The 17,523-nt window shown below is 42.6% G+C and overlaps 1 protein-coding gene across 3 annotated transcripts; it reads right to left on the bottom strand.

Moving 5' to 3' along the window:
- Positions 1–257: 257 nt before the first annotated feature.
- On the bottom strand, positions 258–11,996 carry LOC140188559 (ERBB receptor feedback inhibitor 1-like). Of its 3 annotated transcripts, none has more exons than XM_072244962.1 (4): positions 11,844–11,996; positions 5,257–5,452; positions 4,416–4,501; positions 258–3,370 (listed from the first exon to the last, which is right to left on the bottom strand). In XM_072244962.1, exons 2-4 carry the CDS (start codon positions 5,376–5,378, stop codon positions 2,328–2,330), a joined length of 1,251 nt encoding a protein of 416 aa, XP_072101063.1. In that variant the 5' UTR covers positions 5,379–5,452; positions 11,844–11,996; the 3' UTR covers positions 258–2,327. The 3 variants fall into 3 exon arrangements, with proteins under 3 accessions (XP_072101063.1, XP_072101064.1, XP_072101065.1); XM_072244963.1 differs by having other exon boundaries at positions 11,848–11,996; XM_072244964.1 differs by lacking the exon at positions 11,844–11,996 and adding an exon at positions 11,193–11,804.
- Between the last annotated feature and the right edge of the window lie 5,527 nt (positions 11,997–17,523).

Below are 17,523 nucleotides of genomic sequence, written 5' to 3'. Positions count from 1 at the left end.
ACCAAGCAAGAGGGAACAATTGACTCCTGTGCAGCTGGCTTGTTTTAAAAGGCCCACCCTAGCACATCTGTAATTCATTGCTCTCACTGCTCTTGCCTCCAATTAAACTACAAGAGAACAGAAAGTCTTTAACACGCCCCAAGGGAGATACTTTTCATGAATCATTTACAGGTCAAAGTCAGAGCTTGAAAAATGTGGAGGTGCACTGCGGATCGTGGTCTGAATTTACATTAGGTTGTCACAGTAGCAACTTTATCACCAGATTATGTCGAGAGAGCGGATGTACAAATCAAAAGCCATGAGCAAACCACACACTTTAAAATAAAGACAGCTGAGATTTTTTTTTGTTTAAATATATATAATAATACTGCACAGACCCACAGAAACATTGTTCTGGAGCTTTCCAACAAATATTATAGAAACAAAATATGTTACAGCCAGTGAGTACACAAGAGCAGAAATATAGGCCTTCATTTATGTTACATACAGTTAATTGATTTCTGACATAAAACTTTCCAAATGAGTACCTGCATGATTCTTCATATAGGTTCCTAGTCCAGTCCAAAACCATGTAAACTAGCTTGTAGGTTAGTACTGAACCTCTTACTATGCTTGCCTTTACTCAGTCTACAAGTTTGACACACAAGCTGTTTTTCGCCACCATTTCCCTCGATATGCTCATAGTCATACATGGGGAGGAGGGAGAATATTCTTTTAAACTCCAATTGAAGCTTCCTTCCTTTTCATTGGTTTTCAGCAGGGAGGTGAGTCAAGATAGGAAGGCCCAAAACCTTTCCCTCACCCGTTCTGAGAGTCTTCTTGCTTCTCCTTCCTCCTCCCCCTCTCCCCAATTCCAGACGATAAATTGATGCCAAAGTACCAGATTGTAAGGGTCCAAGCCTTGGATCACTAAGGGGCAGACTGATAGAAATTGTGTCCCTCCATAAACAGTACTCATTTTGGGCAGCAAGACCTCCTGGAGGGTGGCTATTAGGGACCTTTGAGGCTCTGGCTTCAAATCCAGTGTTTGAACACAGACACACTATGTATAAAGTGGCAGGTTTGGGCTGTACTCATGCCTTTCATGATTCATTTTATATCATCACCAAGAAAGGGTATTTATACATGATATCAGAGAGTAGCTGGTCAAAACTACACCTCTGCAGTCTTATTGCCAGCAGGGTCTTGACTACAACAACTCCTGTTAACTGCCATTGGTTATCTACACTTTAAAAAAATATACGTGAAAAATCAGATTGTGCATTGTATTTGAACATGGTAGAACAGGCAAGCTTCCAGTGCTGATATGCAGAGAATAATGAACAATGTGTAGAAACCCTTTCCACCAGCAGCCCCCCACCCTCAACATACCCTCCTTCCTCCCTCAACCTCATTTGGTTTCACTTTTTAAAAAAAAACAAGGAGGGAATGGAGAAGAAATAGCAGCATGCAGATTGCTAACCTTCCGGGAAAAATGGAATACCCACTCCCTTCCTTCTGAACTTTGGGATTTTCCACCACTTAACACAATGCTGCAAATCATTGAGTGGATGGCGAAGAGAGGCAGAAACATGAATTTGTGGCAGTTGTGTGTTTTTAAGAAGTCTTTTAATTCTTTCCCTTCACTTGAACATAATACTTTTTCACTTAAATAGCCATTAAGTAAGAGGTGACCTTCATTAGCATCCCTGAGCTGAATTGACACCAAGCATAATTGCTTGTACACTGCCCTGTAACAATTGCCAGTTTCTCAACCAAAAGGGTCTCCGAACAGTTATGTAAAGAAGTTTTGGCCAGAGAAACTAATATTTTCAGTATTAGTTTTCTACAAGGTTCATGGTTAATGATGGGCCAAAATAGGCAATGCACCTGCCAGAATATCAAAGGGCATTGTGGCCATGCCCAATGTCTAGTTCACTGTTCATTGCAAAGTTCCAGAAGTAGATAAAGTGCAATATAAACAACAGAGACATCCTGATGAAAAGGTCACAAAAAAATCATATGGCAAAAACCAAAGCAGGCATCCTGTTCACCGTGGATTGTTCAAGGTCTTCCAGTTTATAGATAATGGTCAAGTCATATTCCACATATACATATGTAATATATGGAATTTAGCTGAGGTTTTGGGATCACATTCCGCAATGCTGTTTATTTTTCTGTGGATCCTGCAAGCCAGGAGCCTTAATAAGACTGGTATTATTCTTTGCCACCTTTTTTTTTGTTGCAACTGAGAGGAGTCAACATTGGAAACAAGTTTCTGCTTTACTGTCTCTGGTTTGGTGATTGCAAATGTCTTGAAGCGTTGCACTGTGCAATCAGTTGATTCCTCAGAGGCCTGGGCTTCCACAAATTACTTCTGAAATTTGTCTCTCAGGAAGCAGGTAGTAATGCGTGGAACTCACCTTCTTCCCATCTTCAATGATCGGTAAAATGCATGGTACCCGCAAGGTCGCCCCGTCACTTGCCTGCCTCTGGAGGACTTTGTTGCTGACGTATTTGGGATCAGGTGCAAAGCTTCGTGTTGGGGGCATCACCCCATTGAGGTAGGCTGGGAGACTTTTGGGACTTGGGGTGCGTGAATTGCTTCCGGACATGGGTTCTCGTGGCGGAACCTTCGGTGGTTTGTCCTCATCACAGTGCATTACCTCTGCAGACCACCTCCTGTAGTCATGATTCACTGGGCGTGGGGGTATGGGCACTCGAGGGGGAATCTCAGGCTTCACCTCAATGGAATCTGGCGATGAACTTGACAGGCAGTTTGCATTTTTCAATATGGCGGGCTTGTTGTACGATCCAGCTGGGCCCGAATGCGAACGTCGCAATTTGCGGTGGGGGCGAGCACGATATTCAGTGACCTCTTTGTTTTCCATTTTAGTATCCTTTATAACGTGGGAACTCTCTGGCACTCGACTCTGACCGACACTCTCAGAGTAAGCATAGTTTGTTTGCCCGCACCCACGGAAGCTCCGTCTGCTTGGAGCTCCGTACCTGAAGCTTAGTGGTCTGTAATCCTGCAAGAGCAAGTCAGTTTCCGAGTTCGTGATGGACTCGACCTCACTGTCCACGTCATCGAAGGACACATCGCCCGAGAAAGGCAGTGGCGGAAGTGGCTTGGAGCTTCGGTCACTGGAGCATCCAATGTTAATCAGTGCAGTTGCTCCCCTTACTGGTGTTTGAGGTGGTGGCAGCATATTACCGTTCACTGAGAGTCTATTAAACTGAGGCAACAGCTGATCCTTCTCCAACTGTACTAAAGACTCTTCGCAGTTTTGCATTTTCAGAGGCGCTGCTTGCACCTTGTGGAAGGATGATCTGAGGCAGCTTCCAAAACAGCAGTCTCTATTCAGTCCCAGTGGCTCTGTTTCTTGTCCTGTTCAAAGGGAGGGAAGGAGTACTTTTTTTAAAAAAAACAAATGTCAATGCCTATCTCAATTTTCTCCCTCCCCTTTACAAAGCCTCGCCTCTTGCCAAGCTGTGTGCTCTCGAGCCACTGGTCATCCCAGTACCTCATGCAAGGTGCCTTTGAGGCCAGCTAAGAATTATTGTAATTGAACAAAATTCAAGGGACCAGGCAACAGTCACAAGCAAGCGGACCTACCTAAAGGAGATAAGTTGTCTCAGGTCAGAGCTAAGATGGCCTCAGACTACATGAAACAGAGTTATAACGGATAGGGAAAGAGTTTACCAAACTGATACACAGAGTAACAAATCAAGACAGGCAGTCCCCAGGTTCCATTCCCAAGTTAGTAGTGAACAAAAGCAGTGTGTGGGAGAGGACCAGAGAGATAGTTGCGACAGGAGGGCAGGCATGTGAAGAGCAGTAAATGAGCGAGTCTGCCCATCACGGCCCAGATCAACGCAGACCCGAATGTGCGGGGCGGTGGGGGATGAATAGAAAAGTAGGTGGTGTTGGGAAGAGAAAGCACATGGAAATTATGGTATCTGCAGCCCTACAGAGGTTGGCAAGTCATCTCCATTCATCCTGCCAGTATCTAAAATGCTTATTCACATGTGCAGAGTACCCATAAATCAGACACTTCTAACCCGAATCTATCTATCCCCGGCTGTCATAACAAGCCTTCTTGAACCAGTGGTATTGTACTGTGATAAAGTGGTCTATTGGGCCATTCAAAACACAGTTCAGAGTCAACTAATTTAAAATGTAGTAAAGGAGTCTAATTTGTGTCTGATTCAAGGTCAGGAACTCCCCACCCCCTACAGAACGCAAGACGAATTAATGATTTTTATAACACTGAGGGGGACTCTCAGCTGCAATGACGTTTGGAAATGGACAATCAATGTTGGCATTGCCAGTGGCACCCACACCCCATGAGCAAATAATTTACTAAAATCAATTTCTTTATAAACCAAGTAAAAACTTTGGCATTTTTATCCCTTTGAGGTGAAATACGTACTGTTGGTTGAAGGTACAATGTAGGACTGTTTATGGGGAGCAGCGTTCAAAGCACAGGTCACGGCTGTGGCTTCGGCAAAGTAGATGCTAAAAACAAAAGTAACAGAAAAACATTTGTCAAGACTGTCTGAGTAAAGGGTCCATCCTTAGAACACGAAGGCTTTTGATCTCTTCTGATCCCATCCTTCAAGGACAGCAGACCCCATCTCCCTCTTCCCATTATGAAATCCAAATTGTTCCTCAGATGAGTCCTGGGATATCTAACAGTGTCGATCAGGTTTACCTCTCAGGATGTTAAGTAAACACTTCAGGGGTTTGAAAATCCAAAAGCACTATCACAGCTAATCCCACTTAATCCTAGGGATCAGGGATCAGCCCTATTATTTTACTCTGCATAGGAAAATCTCGTATTGGTGCAGGCATATCAAGATCTTAACTGTCTGAACCCTGACCAGGGTCATTCATAATATCAGGTCAACTTCCATAACAGTATTACTTTATTGGCATGTTTATTGTATTATTGATGAATCAACCCTTAAACTCTCTATCTTCCCTATGGCCAAGTTTTGCCTTTTTTGTGGAATGTCTTGCTTCACATTCATAATACTGTTTACAACAGCTGCAGTGAATTTTATCTGCTCTCAATCAACCCAGATGTATTCCTAATATAAACCCACACCACCACACTGGGATCTCACCTGTGCTGATAGACACTCAACTTGTTTGCCAACATCTCATTATTTTCTGAGAAATGTTTGCTGGTAAAATTACGCCACATTACCTCCCCCTATCAGTGAAGATACCACCACCCAAACCAAATGGCACACTGTTACGCAACTCACTTGTCCAAAGTACTTGACTGATTCCAGCAGCTCTTGTTTCCGATGACACCATGAGTACCATGCATGAAGCAGTTACTCAGTGGACTGCGGATCTCCTGTGCTGCTAGCCCAGCACTCGACATCTTGGCAATTTAGGAAAGACACCAATCCTTTAAAGTATGTGTGCTGTCTTCAAGTTGACAGGAGTCTTGCATTCCTTAATAAAAGATAATTTTTGAATTATTCATCTGCTCATTTACCTTATTTTAATCAAGGAAGATCAGTTAACAGAGCCCTGAAGTATAGTACTTTCTCATTAACTTAAGGTTTTTTCTGGCTAGTTGAGATAATACATTAAAAGCATCTGGGAAACCAGATGAACCAATACAAAGGATAATGTTGATTTCATCCTCTGCATTTCATTTCTGGCAAAAGGTTATTTGTCAACAATAGTATCGGTAGAAATTACCACTGCACAGCTGCTGAAAACAAAAATCCATCTTCATATTTTGGACAACGTCCATCACGTTTTATGACAATCACGCTAAATGGGATAAACTCAGAACGCGTATGGCGGCTCAGAACCGGACATTCTTTGGGTGCTACTCAATTGTCTGTAGCGGCAGAGGTGTAGGTAACCACAATCTGCAGCCTTGTGGCATGGCACAACATCACTCAAGTTTCTGTCAAGTCAGAGGCTCAATCCTGCTTCAGAGTACACAAGAGCATTCTGGGAGCATTGCCAAAAAATCTCAAAACCACAACACTATACTAACTATATGCTTGCTAAATAGTCAAAAACAGCATGCAACAGATCCCATTGTAAATTAGTCCTAGTGTGCAAGTGATTGGCAGGATCAGTGGATGGGGAGGGGCTGGGGTGAGACATAAATTGGTAGAAGTGTGGGGAGAATGGAGAAAACAGGTTAGCATGCTATGTGTAGATATATGCATGATAACTTAGACAATCACTGGAAGCCAAAGAGCTTTTTCCATGCCTTATGACCCTGTCATGCTAAACTCTTTGACGATTGGAATTTCCTTGGGCAGTTGCTGCTGAAAAGGTGCACAAGCCCGTTGTTTATTTGTTAGGAGGTATTGATGAAGATGTTTTGCATTTCCAGAATTTTATCTTATTTGAAAGACTTTGATCATTTTCATTTTGAGATGTGGGTCTTTTTTGGAGACTGATTTCAACAGCCTTGTGCTGTAGGGTACAGAGAGGCAAAAAGCTTTCCTCCAACTATGCCATTAATTGTGCAGCCCAATGTGTGCTTTCTAAGGTGCACAGTGGCACCCTTTGGAACAGTAATGATATTGGTCATAGAAAATAGTTATTAACATTAAACATTCTTTAGTATAGAAAACAGATGAAGTGGATTACAGTAGAGGACTGGACAATAAAATATCTAAAAGACCAGAAGTCCCATGAGAGTGAAGTTTCATGCTAACGTCCAGCGCGTTCTCTTTCGATTTAGCAACTTGTACGCAAAAGTCCTTATTTCAAAATAAAGGGATATATCACAAGTTTAAGATCCAGAAATGTATTGTAGGAGCCACGAGCTATGATTTCAATAACAGATTTGGATCTCAGGAAAAGGAAAATTCAGCAATGACAATAATATTGATAATAGAGAGGAAGTAGAAAATATGGAGAAAGAGAAATCACTTTTCATTTCCCCCCTGAAGTGCCCACTAGGTGAAACTTGGTCTATTTTTGGTGTAGATTGCCAATGTCCATATTTCAATGTTTGAAGTAATCAGGTGTCCAAGTTTACAAAGTTTCCTATATTATCCTAATAATTTATTTACTGCTAGGGAATCTTTAAGTTCAAGTCTCTGGGATCCTTGGTTATAAGGAACAAACTTCAAAATACTACATTTCAAAGTACAATGAATAATCTTTCTGTGGAAAGGCCAGTGATGTCAAGGGGAGTGGCAGATTACAGTAACACTACTCACCCACACTTGTGAAGTGAACTTATTTCCTTTCTGTCAGCCGCATTTGCATGAAAGTACAGTATACCAGCTTTAAAAAAAAATCAGGCTGCTGAGAGAAAGCGGGGCATGTGTGGTTTGGGGAGTGTTGCATTTGTGAAATAGTTAGAGCAAGGTGGAGGAGAATGTAACTAGAATCTAAGGATACTTATCGTGTTAGGTATATGTGGTGCACAAATGACATGGAGCCCAAATCCAATCCTATGGTCACAGTATCGTAACAGATCAAATCCTAGGCACTGAGCCAGTATGGCAGACTTATCACAAAATACAGACGGAATCACCACTGGAAAATGAAGACAGATGCAACCTCGATGGAAACACAACATTACGACTTTTATCCTGCTGCTCCCTTCCTGCCCAGGGGAACAACAATAAGGGCCCACGTGTCAAAAAGGCATTCCCAAAGATCCATTTGCACATTTTCAAATTAGCTAATACTTTCTATTACATCTCCTCATACATTCCATTATTACCAAAACTGAGACACTAATGATATATGGTCCAAAGGAAATTTATTATCAAAAGTGCATACATATCACCATTTTTCTAGGTTCTAGGCTCTGCCTCAATTTTCTTTTTAAACTTCTCTCTAATGCAGGCTGCCTTCCCTAGCTTGGAGACCTGCGCACCTGCATATTTCACTGATCTCCCCTCAAGTGAGGTGCATGTCATAGAACTACTGACTATTTCAGGTTCTTAGGCAAGAAGAGGGGTTGAAGTTTCTAAATAGATATCAAAATGAGTAAATTTAGTTAGGAACAGGGTTTAGAATTACAATGCTGTGCAGGAGTTAGGGAACTATGAATATTTTGCCAATCTCTATAACAACATGACTTAATATTGAGACAAGGTTGCTCTATTCTGAGTTTATATTGCAAAGTTAGGGGAAGATAATATTTACAATTTTAAGCAAGAGAGAATCAGCTGGAGATTCAAGCAGCAGTTAAGTTTTAAAATGAACAATCAGGATTTAGACACCACTAGTGAGACCACTATTTATTATACATCCAGAGAAGAAGCATTCTCCATGTTAGAGAGCATACTGCTGTAATTGATGTAAATAAGATTGCGCTCGTTTATTTCTAGGTACTTGCAACTCAAATAAAAAATGCATTTCTTTAATATTTCATACAATCTTGCTTTAAGCTGCCTCTTTTAAGTTTGCACTTTAAATAGCCAATAGTAGTGAACAAGCAAGGGCAGAGATCGGAGGGATGATACCCAGGGAACAAGCAAGCAATGTCATCTTGGAAAGGGGGAAGAATTTGCAGTCAAATGTGGAACAAAAACTCCCAACTGCAAATTGGGAGTTTTTGTTCCACATTTGACTGTGATTTCTGTTGGATTTCAGGTAAAAAGAATCAGGTTCTAAATTGATCACGTAGCTTGCTTACAGGGTCTCAGCTTACACGTTAAATGTGTCTATCCGGGCAAGATTCCAAAGAGAGCCGGCAGCATTCTGTGATTGGAGATAAAATGGGAGAGCAGAAAAATACCACAAATGTAGAACAGGGGGTACCCTAAAGATCCATACGCACGTCTTCAAACTAGCTAAACACTTTTCTTTTCATACATTCTAAACACTAATGAAATGTTTTTAATCTGGACTAATCGTTTCACCCAACTCGATCAAATCAGTGCCACTCAACTGGAAAAGATCCGCCAAGCTGACAGCAGCTACTCAGTTTAGAAGCATGGTTACAGGCAAAGCTGACAATGCTTGATTGTCAGCTGAAATGCTGCCAGCAATAGATTTAACCTTATTAATTATAGCTTCTGAAAAACAGCAATATTAAACCCTCTCCCCTCAGTTTAAAATAGCCTGGATGCAGAAATCTGTGCGGTGCAGAAGCCAGTTCATCCCGATTGCTGTGTTTGGATCTAGGCTTGTCTCTATTAATTCAAACACAAGATGAGCCATCCGGTATGGGGGAAAAAACGTGACGATGCCAGGTAATTTGTCACACCTCAGTGAGAAAGAAAGCTGCCAATTTCTTGGTATTGAATACCTCTTTACAATCTCCATTACGCTGGCGAAGCAGTGCTTTTCTATGACTGATCTTGATGAAGCAATAACAGAGTGTGAGTAATGGCACCAATAATGTCCTGCATATCCAGTGTGGGTGTTGCAGTTTATTAATACTAACAGGAAAAACAAAACCCAGATGACAAACCCTGAGCTGCTCAATGTATCCATAAATGACATTTCCTCTCAAGAAGAAAGGTTTGTCCATGAACCGTAAAGTGACCGAGGGAGAGGAGCACAATAATACACTTCAAAAGAAATTGAATTGCAAAGCTCTAGGAAAATATCAAGAGAAAATGCTGGAGGAACTCAGCAGGCCAGGCAGCATCTACAAAAGGGAATAGACTTTCAATATTTAGGACCGAGACCCTTCATTAGGATCTCAGCCTGAAATGTCGACTGTTTATTCCTTTCTCTAGGTGCTGCCTGACCTGCTGAGCTCTTCTAGCATTGCCTGTGTGTGTGTGTGTGTGTGTGTGTGTGTGTGTGTGTGTGTGTGTGTGTGTGTGTGTGTGTGCGTGCGTGCGCGCGCTGCTCTGGATTTGCAGCATCTGCAGAATCCCTTGTGCTAAAGGAGTGGGATTAACTGTAAAACTCAAAGATCTGTCACTCGCACAGTGAAGTAAACAGTTCCCTTTTTATTTTTGTTCCAGATTCCCTCCATGCTACAGGTCAGGAAGGAGGTACTGAAGCCTGAAGGCACACACACTCAACGATTCAGGAACAGCTTCTTCCCCTCTGCCATCCGATTTCTGAATAGACATTGAACCATGAACACTACTTCACTACTTTTTATTTTATTTCTATTTTTGCACTATATTGGTTTTTCCCCTTCATTATCATGTACTGCTGCCGCGAAGACAACAAATTTCACGACACATGCGGCGATATTAAACCTGATTATGATAACTAGACCTACTGAATTTTCCCATCAGGTAGCTTGTCACCTCAGATCCCGGCATTCAGAATCTATTGCTTCTCCCCTTATCCTAATCTAGGGCACCCTGTACTATAGCCAATTTAAACACTCTCCGCCTCAAAAGTACAGTCGTGTGCCATTCATTCTATTGCTTGGTTTTAAAGCAAACATTCACTTTCAAGAAAGATTCTCAACATACCATTGGCAAGGCAAGTTGAATGCGTTTTGTGGTTTATCATTGCAGAAACAGTCACTACACATCCAAAATGTCCCCATGTGAGCGATGGTGATTGAAATTGATTAGGCTCCTACATTTATATTGACAGTCCCGTTGTACATACTATTTATTATAAATTACTATAAATTGCACATTCAGACAGAGATGTAACGTAAAGATTTTTACTCCTCATGTATGTGAAGGATGCAAGTAATAAAAGTCAATTCAACTCTCATTACTCTCGTAATGAGTAATCACACATTTTTTACTCTCGTACTCACACATTTTTTCAAGAAATGTTAAGCAAAAATAAATTCAGATGTTTTGGTCCACTCACTGACCGTGCTGATGTTCGGGGTTTAGGCTCGATCGCTGTGCCAGAAGACATCTATGGGAATATTCTGCAACCAGCACTGCGGCATTTCCACAGGGCATCCGGGGAGGACGATGAATGGCTTGTTATAATGTTTTAAAATTTACTTATGCCATGTGCTTTGAGCTGGTGTATCAGAGGATTAGTAAAATTTATTACTCTATTAAAAATGAATGCATTTAGGTCCGGTGGAACATAGCCAATAAAAGCAGAAAGCAGACGGCTTAAACTGTATCGTTAGTAAACATTTTTTTAAAAGCAGGCAGCTACAGAAAATAGGTAGGGGCGAGCAAACCACTTTAAATCGTTATTCATGAACAGTTTCCAAGCCTGAATAGCTTTGCTACTGGGGCGGAAAAACTGACTTTAAAATACCTCATCATACATTAGAAGGAAGAATCTAATCGTGAATTTCACTAACCTTTAACTCGCCTGCAACGATTGCTGATAGATTTACTCTCCGATTGCCGGCTAAAAACGATCGGTAGAGGGACCCGGTCGGAACAGGGAGCGTGCAGATCTGATTGTGCAGACCCTGTAAATCTGCAGGCTGCAGGTAACAGGTTTACTCACTATAACTCAGTCTGATTTTAGATCCAACTCGGATGCAAAGAACGTTAAAGTCGGTAACAACCGACTGAGAGAATACTGAATTTTCGTATACAAAAGTCTGTGGTTAATACGAAACCAGCTTTAATAAACATCAACTTTGAAAAATTCACTTGCAACATTTTTGCAATGAAAAGTTTTCGTTTTGGAGAGAGTATTGAAATCGTGCAAAGCACTTGCAAGCTCGGGTTATATATTAAACAGATTGGAGTAGCTCACGGCTAATGATTTATAGGGTATTTTGTTCATTTGGCAGCGCAATAAACACAATGTCCTGTCGTGCTTCTTGGAAAATAGTGTAGTTTTAACAGAGTAATTTGCAGAAAATTAAGTAGAAGCCGGAAGGCTTTAGTATTAATAAATAGAGAAAGATTTTTTTTAAAGGAGAATTTATGGGTGAGCTTTTCCGATTTGGAACGAGGGACCTGAGACAACAGAGAGCAGTGTGTGGCGAGAAACTTACCTACCTCCTGATGGGGCAGGAAATCCGGCGTAAATTCAACAATCGTTCCGGCTCAGTGCAGCAGTGAATATATCAACATTTCTGCAGACTGCATTCTATCTCTTACTCGCTCTCGTTCCTCACTCAAATTAAATGTATCTCTGTTGCAATATGCCCCGCAGTTTGCTTAATAAAGGCGGGCTCTGGATCCTGATGTCATTCAGGACGTTCCTCCCGCCCACGGCTTCAGTCAGCACACTTACTTACCGCTGTCTTAAAGAGGAATTATCTTTTTAAAAAAAGACGCACATAAAAGCATCAAAGTTTAAGTCTGTGACAACTTGTACTTCAGCTTTATTTTTAATGGTACGTATGAAAAATTCGCGGGGAAGAGATGAGTGAAGGCATTTTTATTTATAATTTAATTTAGTGGGGCCCACCATTATCTATTACCACAGCTTAAGCCTCGCAGAAGCCAAAACACAAAAGCAGGTTTAAACAACGTTTCTTCAGAGGTAGGTGTTGTGATTTTTAGATAAGTATAAAAATCATGTAACAGTACATTAAGTGTTTAGTCAGCTAGATATTTTTTGGCTGAAATTTATTATTCATAGAATCATAGAATAAGAGAAACAGTCCCTTTCGCCCACCATATCCATACCGATCATTTCATTCATCTATACGAATCCCATTTGCCTGCATTAGAACCATATCTTTCCGTGGCTTATCTATTTTAGGCATCCGTTAGTCTCGTGAGACCATGGATTTGTGCCTTGGAAGGTTTCCAGGACGCAGGCCTGGGCAAGGTTATATGGAAGACCAGCAGTTGCCCATGCTGCAAGTCTCCCCTCTCCACGCCACCGATGTTGTCCAAGGGAAGGGCACTAGGACCCATAAAGCTTGGCACCGGTGTCGTCGCAGAGCAATGTGTGGTCAAGTGCCTTGCTCAAGGACACAACACGCTTCCTCAGCTGAGGCTCGAACTCATGACCTTCAGACCACTAGACCAACGCCTTAACCACTTGGCCACGTGCCAACACTGAAGGTAGTAATAGTGATTGGTTTACACTACCTCCACTGGTAGCACACTCTGTGCAAAGGGGTACATACCATGTTCCACCTTCCATTCCCCACTCCGAACTTTTACCTCTTCTCACCTGCCTACCACTTTTTACCACTCCCCCGCCCCCAGGTTCCCTTTCTCCTACGGTCCACTCTCCCCCCTATCAGATTCTTCCTTCTCCAGCCCTTGACCACTCCGGCCCAGCTGGCTTCACCTATCACCTTCCAGCCAGCCCCTTTCCCCTCTCCCCAGCATCTTCCCCCTCCCTTCTCAGTCCTTGTCTATTGTCGATTGTTTACTCATTCCCATAGGCGCTGCCTGACTTGCGCCGAGTTCCGGCAGCATTTTGGGTGTGTGGATGTGCCTTGAAGGGTTATGTTAAATCTGAAAATAAATCCAGAAGCACTATGCAATATTGCCTGGAAAAGTGTGCAAACTAACATGTATACCATTTTTTAAACCCTACCCCCCACCACTGCCCCCCTCCAGCTAAAACAGGACCTCTGCGGTTCCTTTTGGGAATTGCTCGGAAAAACTCACACCTTCATTTTCAGTGCCATTTGGGTCACTGCAGATGAATGCCTGCAGAAAAGGCATTTTGGAACTGTAGGGAAAAGAAGAGAAGAACACAGTAAAGTTCTGTGTTGTTTGATTCCATCCATATGATTGTTGGCTCCTGATTGCCTCCTGCGCTACAAGGGCCATTGCACCGTTAGTGTGTGGGATCACTGTGCAGTCAGCGAATGCTTTGTGCATCTGATTTGTCATTTATATAAGAAAGGGTGCAAACGATGAAGGGACCGAAACTGATGTTGTAATCCTGAGCACTGGAAACTGGGGCTGGCAAATGCTGTGTGCAGACTCAAATCGAAGGCCCTTTAGTTGAAGTCTTGTGATCATTCTCTGCTCCTAGAGTTTCCATGAGTGTTCAGTGACAGTTGAGGTTCTTTGAAAAACCTGCACGTCCATGGGGAGGGGTGTATGTGCACTATGTGACCCGTGACATTATTCCTTGAGTAACTGTCAATGGGGAGATGTCCGCCTTGTTGGAGTGAATTTGCTCATTAAAGCACACTGGTCAAAATCTTGATGGCCATGATTTCAAGAAATGAACTTTTTTTTTCTCTTTCTCTAACCCTTTTCAATTATGACAAAAGGTCATTGATCGGAAGCATGATCTCCGTTTCTTTGTAGATGTTTCCTAGCCCGCTGGATAAGTTCAAGTTGAATTGTCATTCAACCCTACATGAATACCCATGAATACAGCCGAACGAGACAGCGTTGCTCTGGGGCCAGGATGCAAAACGCAGTACCTATAGTTATACACAGCACAAGGCAGGCATAGCAGATATAAGATAGCGGTAAATATACAGCTACACAAAATATTGTCAGTCATAGTCATACTTTGTTGATCCCCGGGGAAATTGGTTTTCGTTACAGTTGCACCATAAATAACAAATAGTAATAGAACCATAAATAGTTAAATAGTAATATGTAAATTATGCCAGTAAATTATGAAATAAGTCCAGGACCAGCCTATTGGCTCAGGGTGTCTGACCCTCCAAGGGAGGAGTTGTAAAGTTTGATGGCCACAGGCAGGAATGACTTCCTATGATGCTCTGTGCTGCATCTCAGTGGAATGAGTCTCTGGCTGAATGTACTCCTGTGCCCACCCAGTACATTATGTAGTGGATGGGAAACATTGACCAAGATGGCATGCAACTTAGACAGCATCCTCTTTTCAGACACCACCGTGAGAGAGTCCAGTTCCATCCCCACAATATCACTGGCCTTACGGATGAGTTTGTTGATTCTGTTGGTGTCTGCTACCCTCAGCCTGCTGCCCCAGCACACAACAGCAAACATGATAGCACTGGCCACCCCAGACTTGTAGAACATCCTCAGCATTGTCCGGCAGATGTTAAAGGACCTCAGTCTCCTCAGGAAATAGAGACGGCTCTGACCCTTCTTGTAGACAGCCTCAGTGTTCTTTGACCAGTCCAGTTTATTGTCAATTTGTATCCCCAGGTAGTTGTAATCCTCCACCATGTCCACACTGACCCCGTGGATGGAAACAGGGGTCAATGGTACCTTAGCTCTCCTCAGGTCTACCACCAGCTCCTTAGTCTTTTTCACATTAAGCTGCAGATAATTCTGCTCACACCATGTGACAAAGTTTCCTACCGTAGCCCTGTACTCAGCCTCATCTCCCTTGCTGATGCATCCAACTATGGCAGAGTCATCCGAAAACTTCTGAAGATGACAAGACTCTGTGCAGTAGCTGAAGTCCGAGGTGTAAATGGTGAAGAGAAAGGGAGACAAGACAGTCCCCCGTGGAGCCCCAGTGCTGCTGATCACTCTGTCGGACACACAGTGTTGCAAGCACACGTACTGTGGCCTGCCAGTCAGGTAATCAAGAATCCATGATACCAGGGAAGCATCCACCTGCATCACTGCCAGCTTCTCCCCCAGCAGAGCAAGGCGGATGGTGTTGAACGCACTGGAGAAGTCAAAAAACATGACCCTCACAGTGCTCGCTGGCTTGTCCAGGTGAGTGTAGACACGGTTCAGCAGGTAGACGATGGCATCCTCAACTCCTAGACAGGGTTGGTAGGCGAACTGGAGGGGATCTAAGTGTGGCCTGACCATAGGCCGGAGCAGCTCCAGAACAAGTCTCTCCAGGGTCTTCATGATGTGGGAGGTAAATGCCACCCGTCTGTAGTCATTGAGGCCGCTGGGGCACGGCGTCTTCGGCACAGGGATGAGGCAGGACGTCTTCCACAGTACAGGAACCCTCCGGAGCCTCAGGCTCAGGTTGAATACATGGCGAAGTACTCCACGTAGCCGAGGGGCACAGGCTTTGAGCACCCTGGTACTGACACCATCCGGTCCTGCAGCTTTGCTTGGGTTGAGACGTTTCAACTGTCTTCTCACCTGTTCAGCTGTGAAGCCCACCGTGGTGGTTTCGTGTGGGGAAGGGGTATAGTCATGAGAGCAGGGTGGAGGACTGTGTGGAGGGGTAGGAGGGGAGAGTGGAATATGTGCTCTCTTGGGTGATATATATATATATATATATATATATATATATATCACCCAAGTGTCCTAGTGACATGTCCTGCAACTTGATGGTGCATGGGCAAGCCCACTGCTTTCTGTTTTTACTACACTTACGACCATAAGATCTCCCAGTAATAGTCGAACCCATTGCTCCACCTTCTTCCTATATCACTCAATTATTTCTCTATTCACTGAAGGCATCTTAACCTCAGTTTGGTTCCAATGCCTTCCCTGTTAATCAATTCCATTTGAAACACAAGGGACTGCATTCGCTGGAATCTGGAGCAGCAGAGAACAAGTTCCGATGCAGGGCTTTGACCCAAAACATCAATAATTCCTCTCCTCCCATCAATTCTGCTAGACTCGCTGAGTTCTCCCAGCAGGCAGTAATCAATTCCATTGCACCATCATGTCAGCTTCCCTGAGAAATAATCAAAAATAAAAAAGCACAAATCCTCGAAAGCTAAAATAAGAATAGAAGATGCTGGATAAAAACAATAAAATCTGTTAGCATCTTTTCACCTATAATTTGATTCCCTCCTGCTGGGATTTAAACTCTTACCCCTTGCTCACGTGTTGATTCTGTTCATGATCTTGCAATCTTGCTTTTAATTACCTTGAGGTCTCTTTTTTCCAAGGAGAATAAATCCATTCTCTCTTTATTTATAGGACATAAATTCTCAGTGCTTTTGGAATATTCTTTCTTTGACGCTCTGATCTGTCTCCAAGTTTAAAGTCTCGTTCCAATTATTGAATGGCTTGAACTACAGGCAGTGGCTACGAAAAGAAATGACTGTAACATGTTAGAAGAATTAGGATACTCAGAGTAGAAGGAGAGAAGGAAACGGCTGGAGAGGTGAGTTCTACAGTCCACACTCAAGGCCGAGTTACCAGTCTCCAGTCAGCTATGCATCTTGCGTTTCCCCTGAGAAGGAGATAAAGAATCTTCTCTAGGGAGCTTAATTGAATGAATTTGGCTAGAGAAAGGCTGCGGTTTGCCATTTGCTGTTTTGATTGTGACTGTTCAAGAAACCAAAGAGGAACAATATTTATATTTATATATTTATTTATATAAATATAAATATTTGTATTTATAGATAAAGAAGCTACAGAAAGTTGTAAAATTAGTCAGCTCCATCCTGGGTGTTAGCCTCCGTAGTATCCAAGACATCTTCAAGGAGTGGTGCCTCAGAAAGGCAGCGTCCATCATTAAGGACCCCCACCACCCAGGACATGCTCTCTTCTCATTGTTACCATCAGGAAGGAGGTACAGGAGCCTGAAAGCGCACACACCGTGATTCAGGAACAGCTTCTTCCCCTCTGCCAGTTCCTAAATGGACATTGAACCTGAGAACTCTATCGCACTACTTTTAAAAAATTATTTCTCTTTTTGCACTATTTTTAATTTAACTAATAAATGTATATACTTACTGTAATTCATTTATTTGTTTCTATATTTATCATGTATTGCATGGTACTGCTGACGCAAGCTTAACACATTTCACGACGTATGCTGGTGATATTAAGCCTGATTCTGATCTATGCTGCAAACCTGAAGCGTGGTGGGGAAAGGATGCAGCA

The sequence above is a fragment of the Mobula birostris genome, chromosome 27 (genome assembly GCF_030028105.1).
Source record: "Mobula birostris isolate sMobBir1 chromosome 27, sMobBir1.hap1, whole genome shotgun sequence".
Taxonomy (NCBI): Eukaryota; Metazoa; Chordata; class Chondrichthyes; order Myliobatiformes; family Myliobatidae; genus Mobula; species Mobula birostris.
The sequence above is the reverse complement of the archived record's forward strand: the minus strand, read 5'-3'. Positions and strand labels throughout refer to the sequence as shown.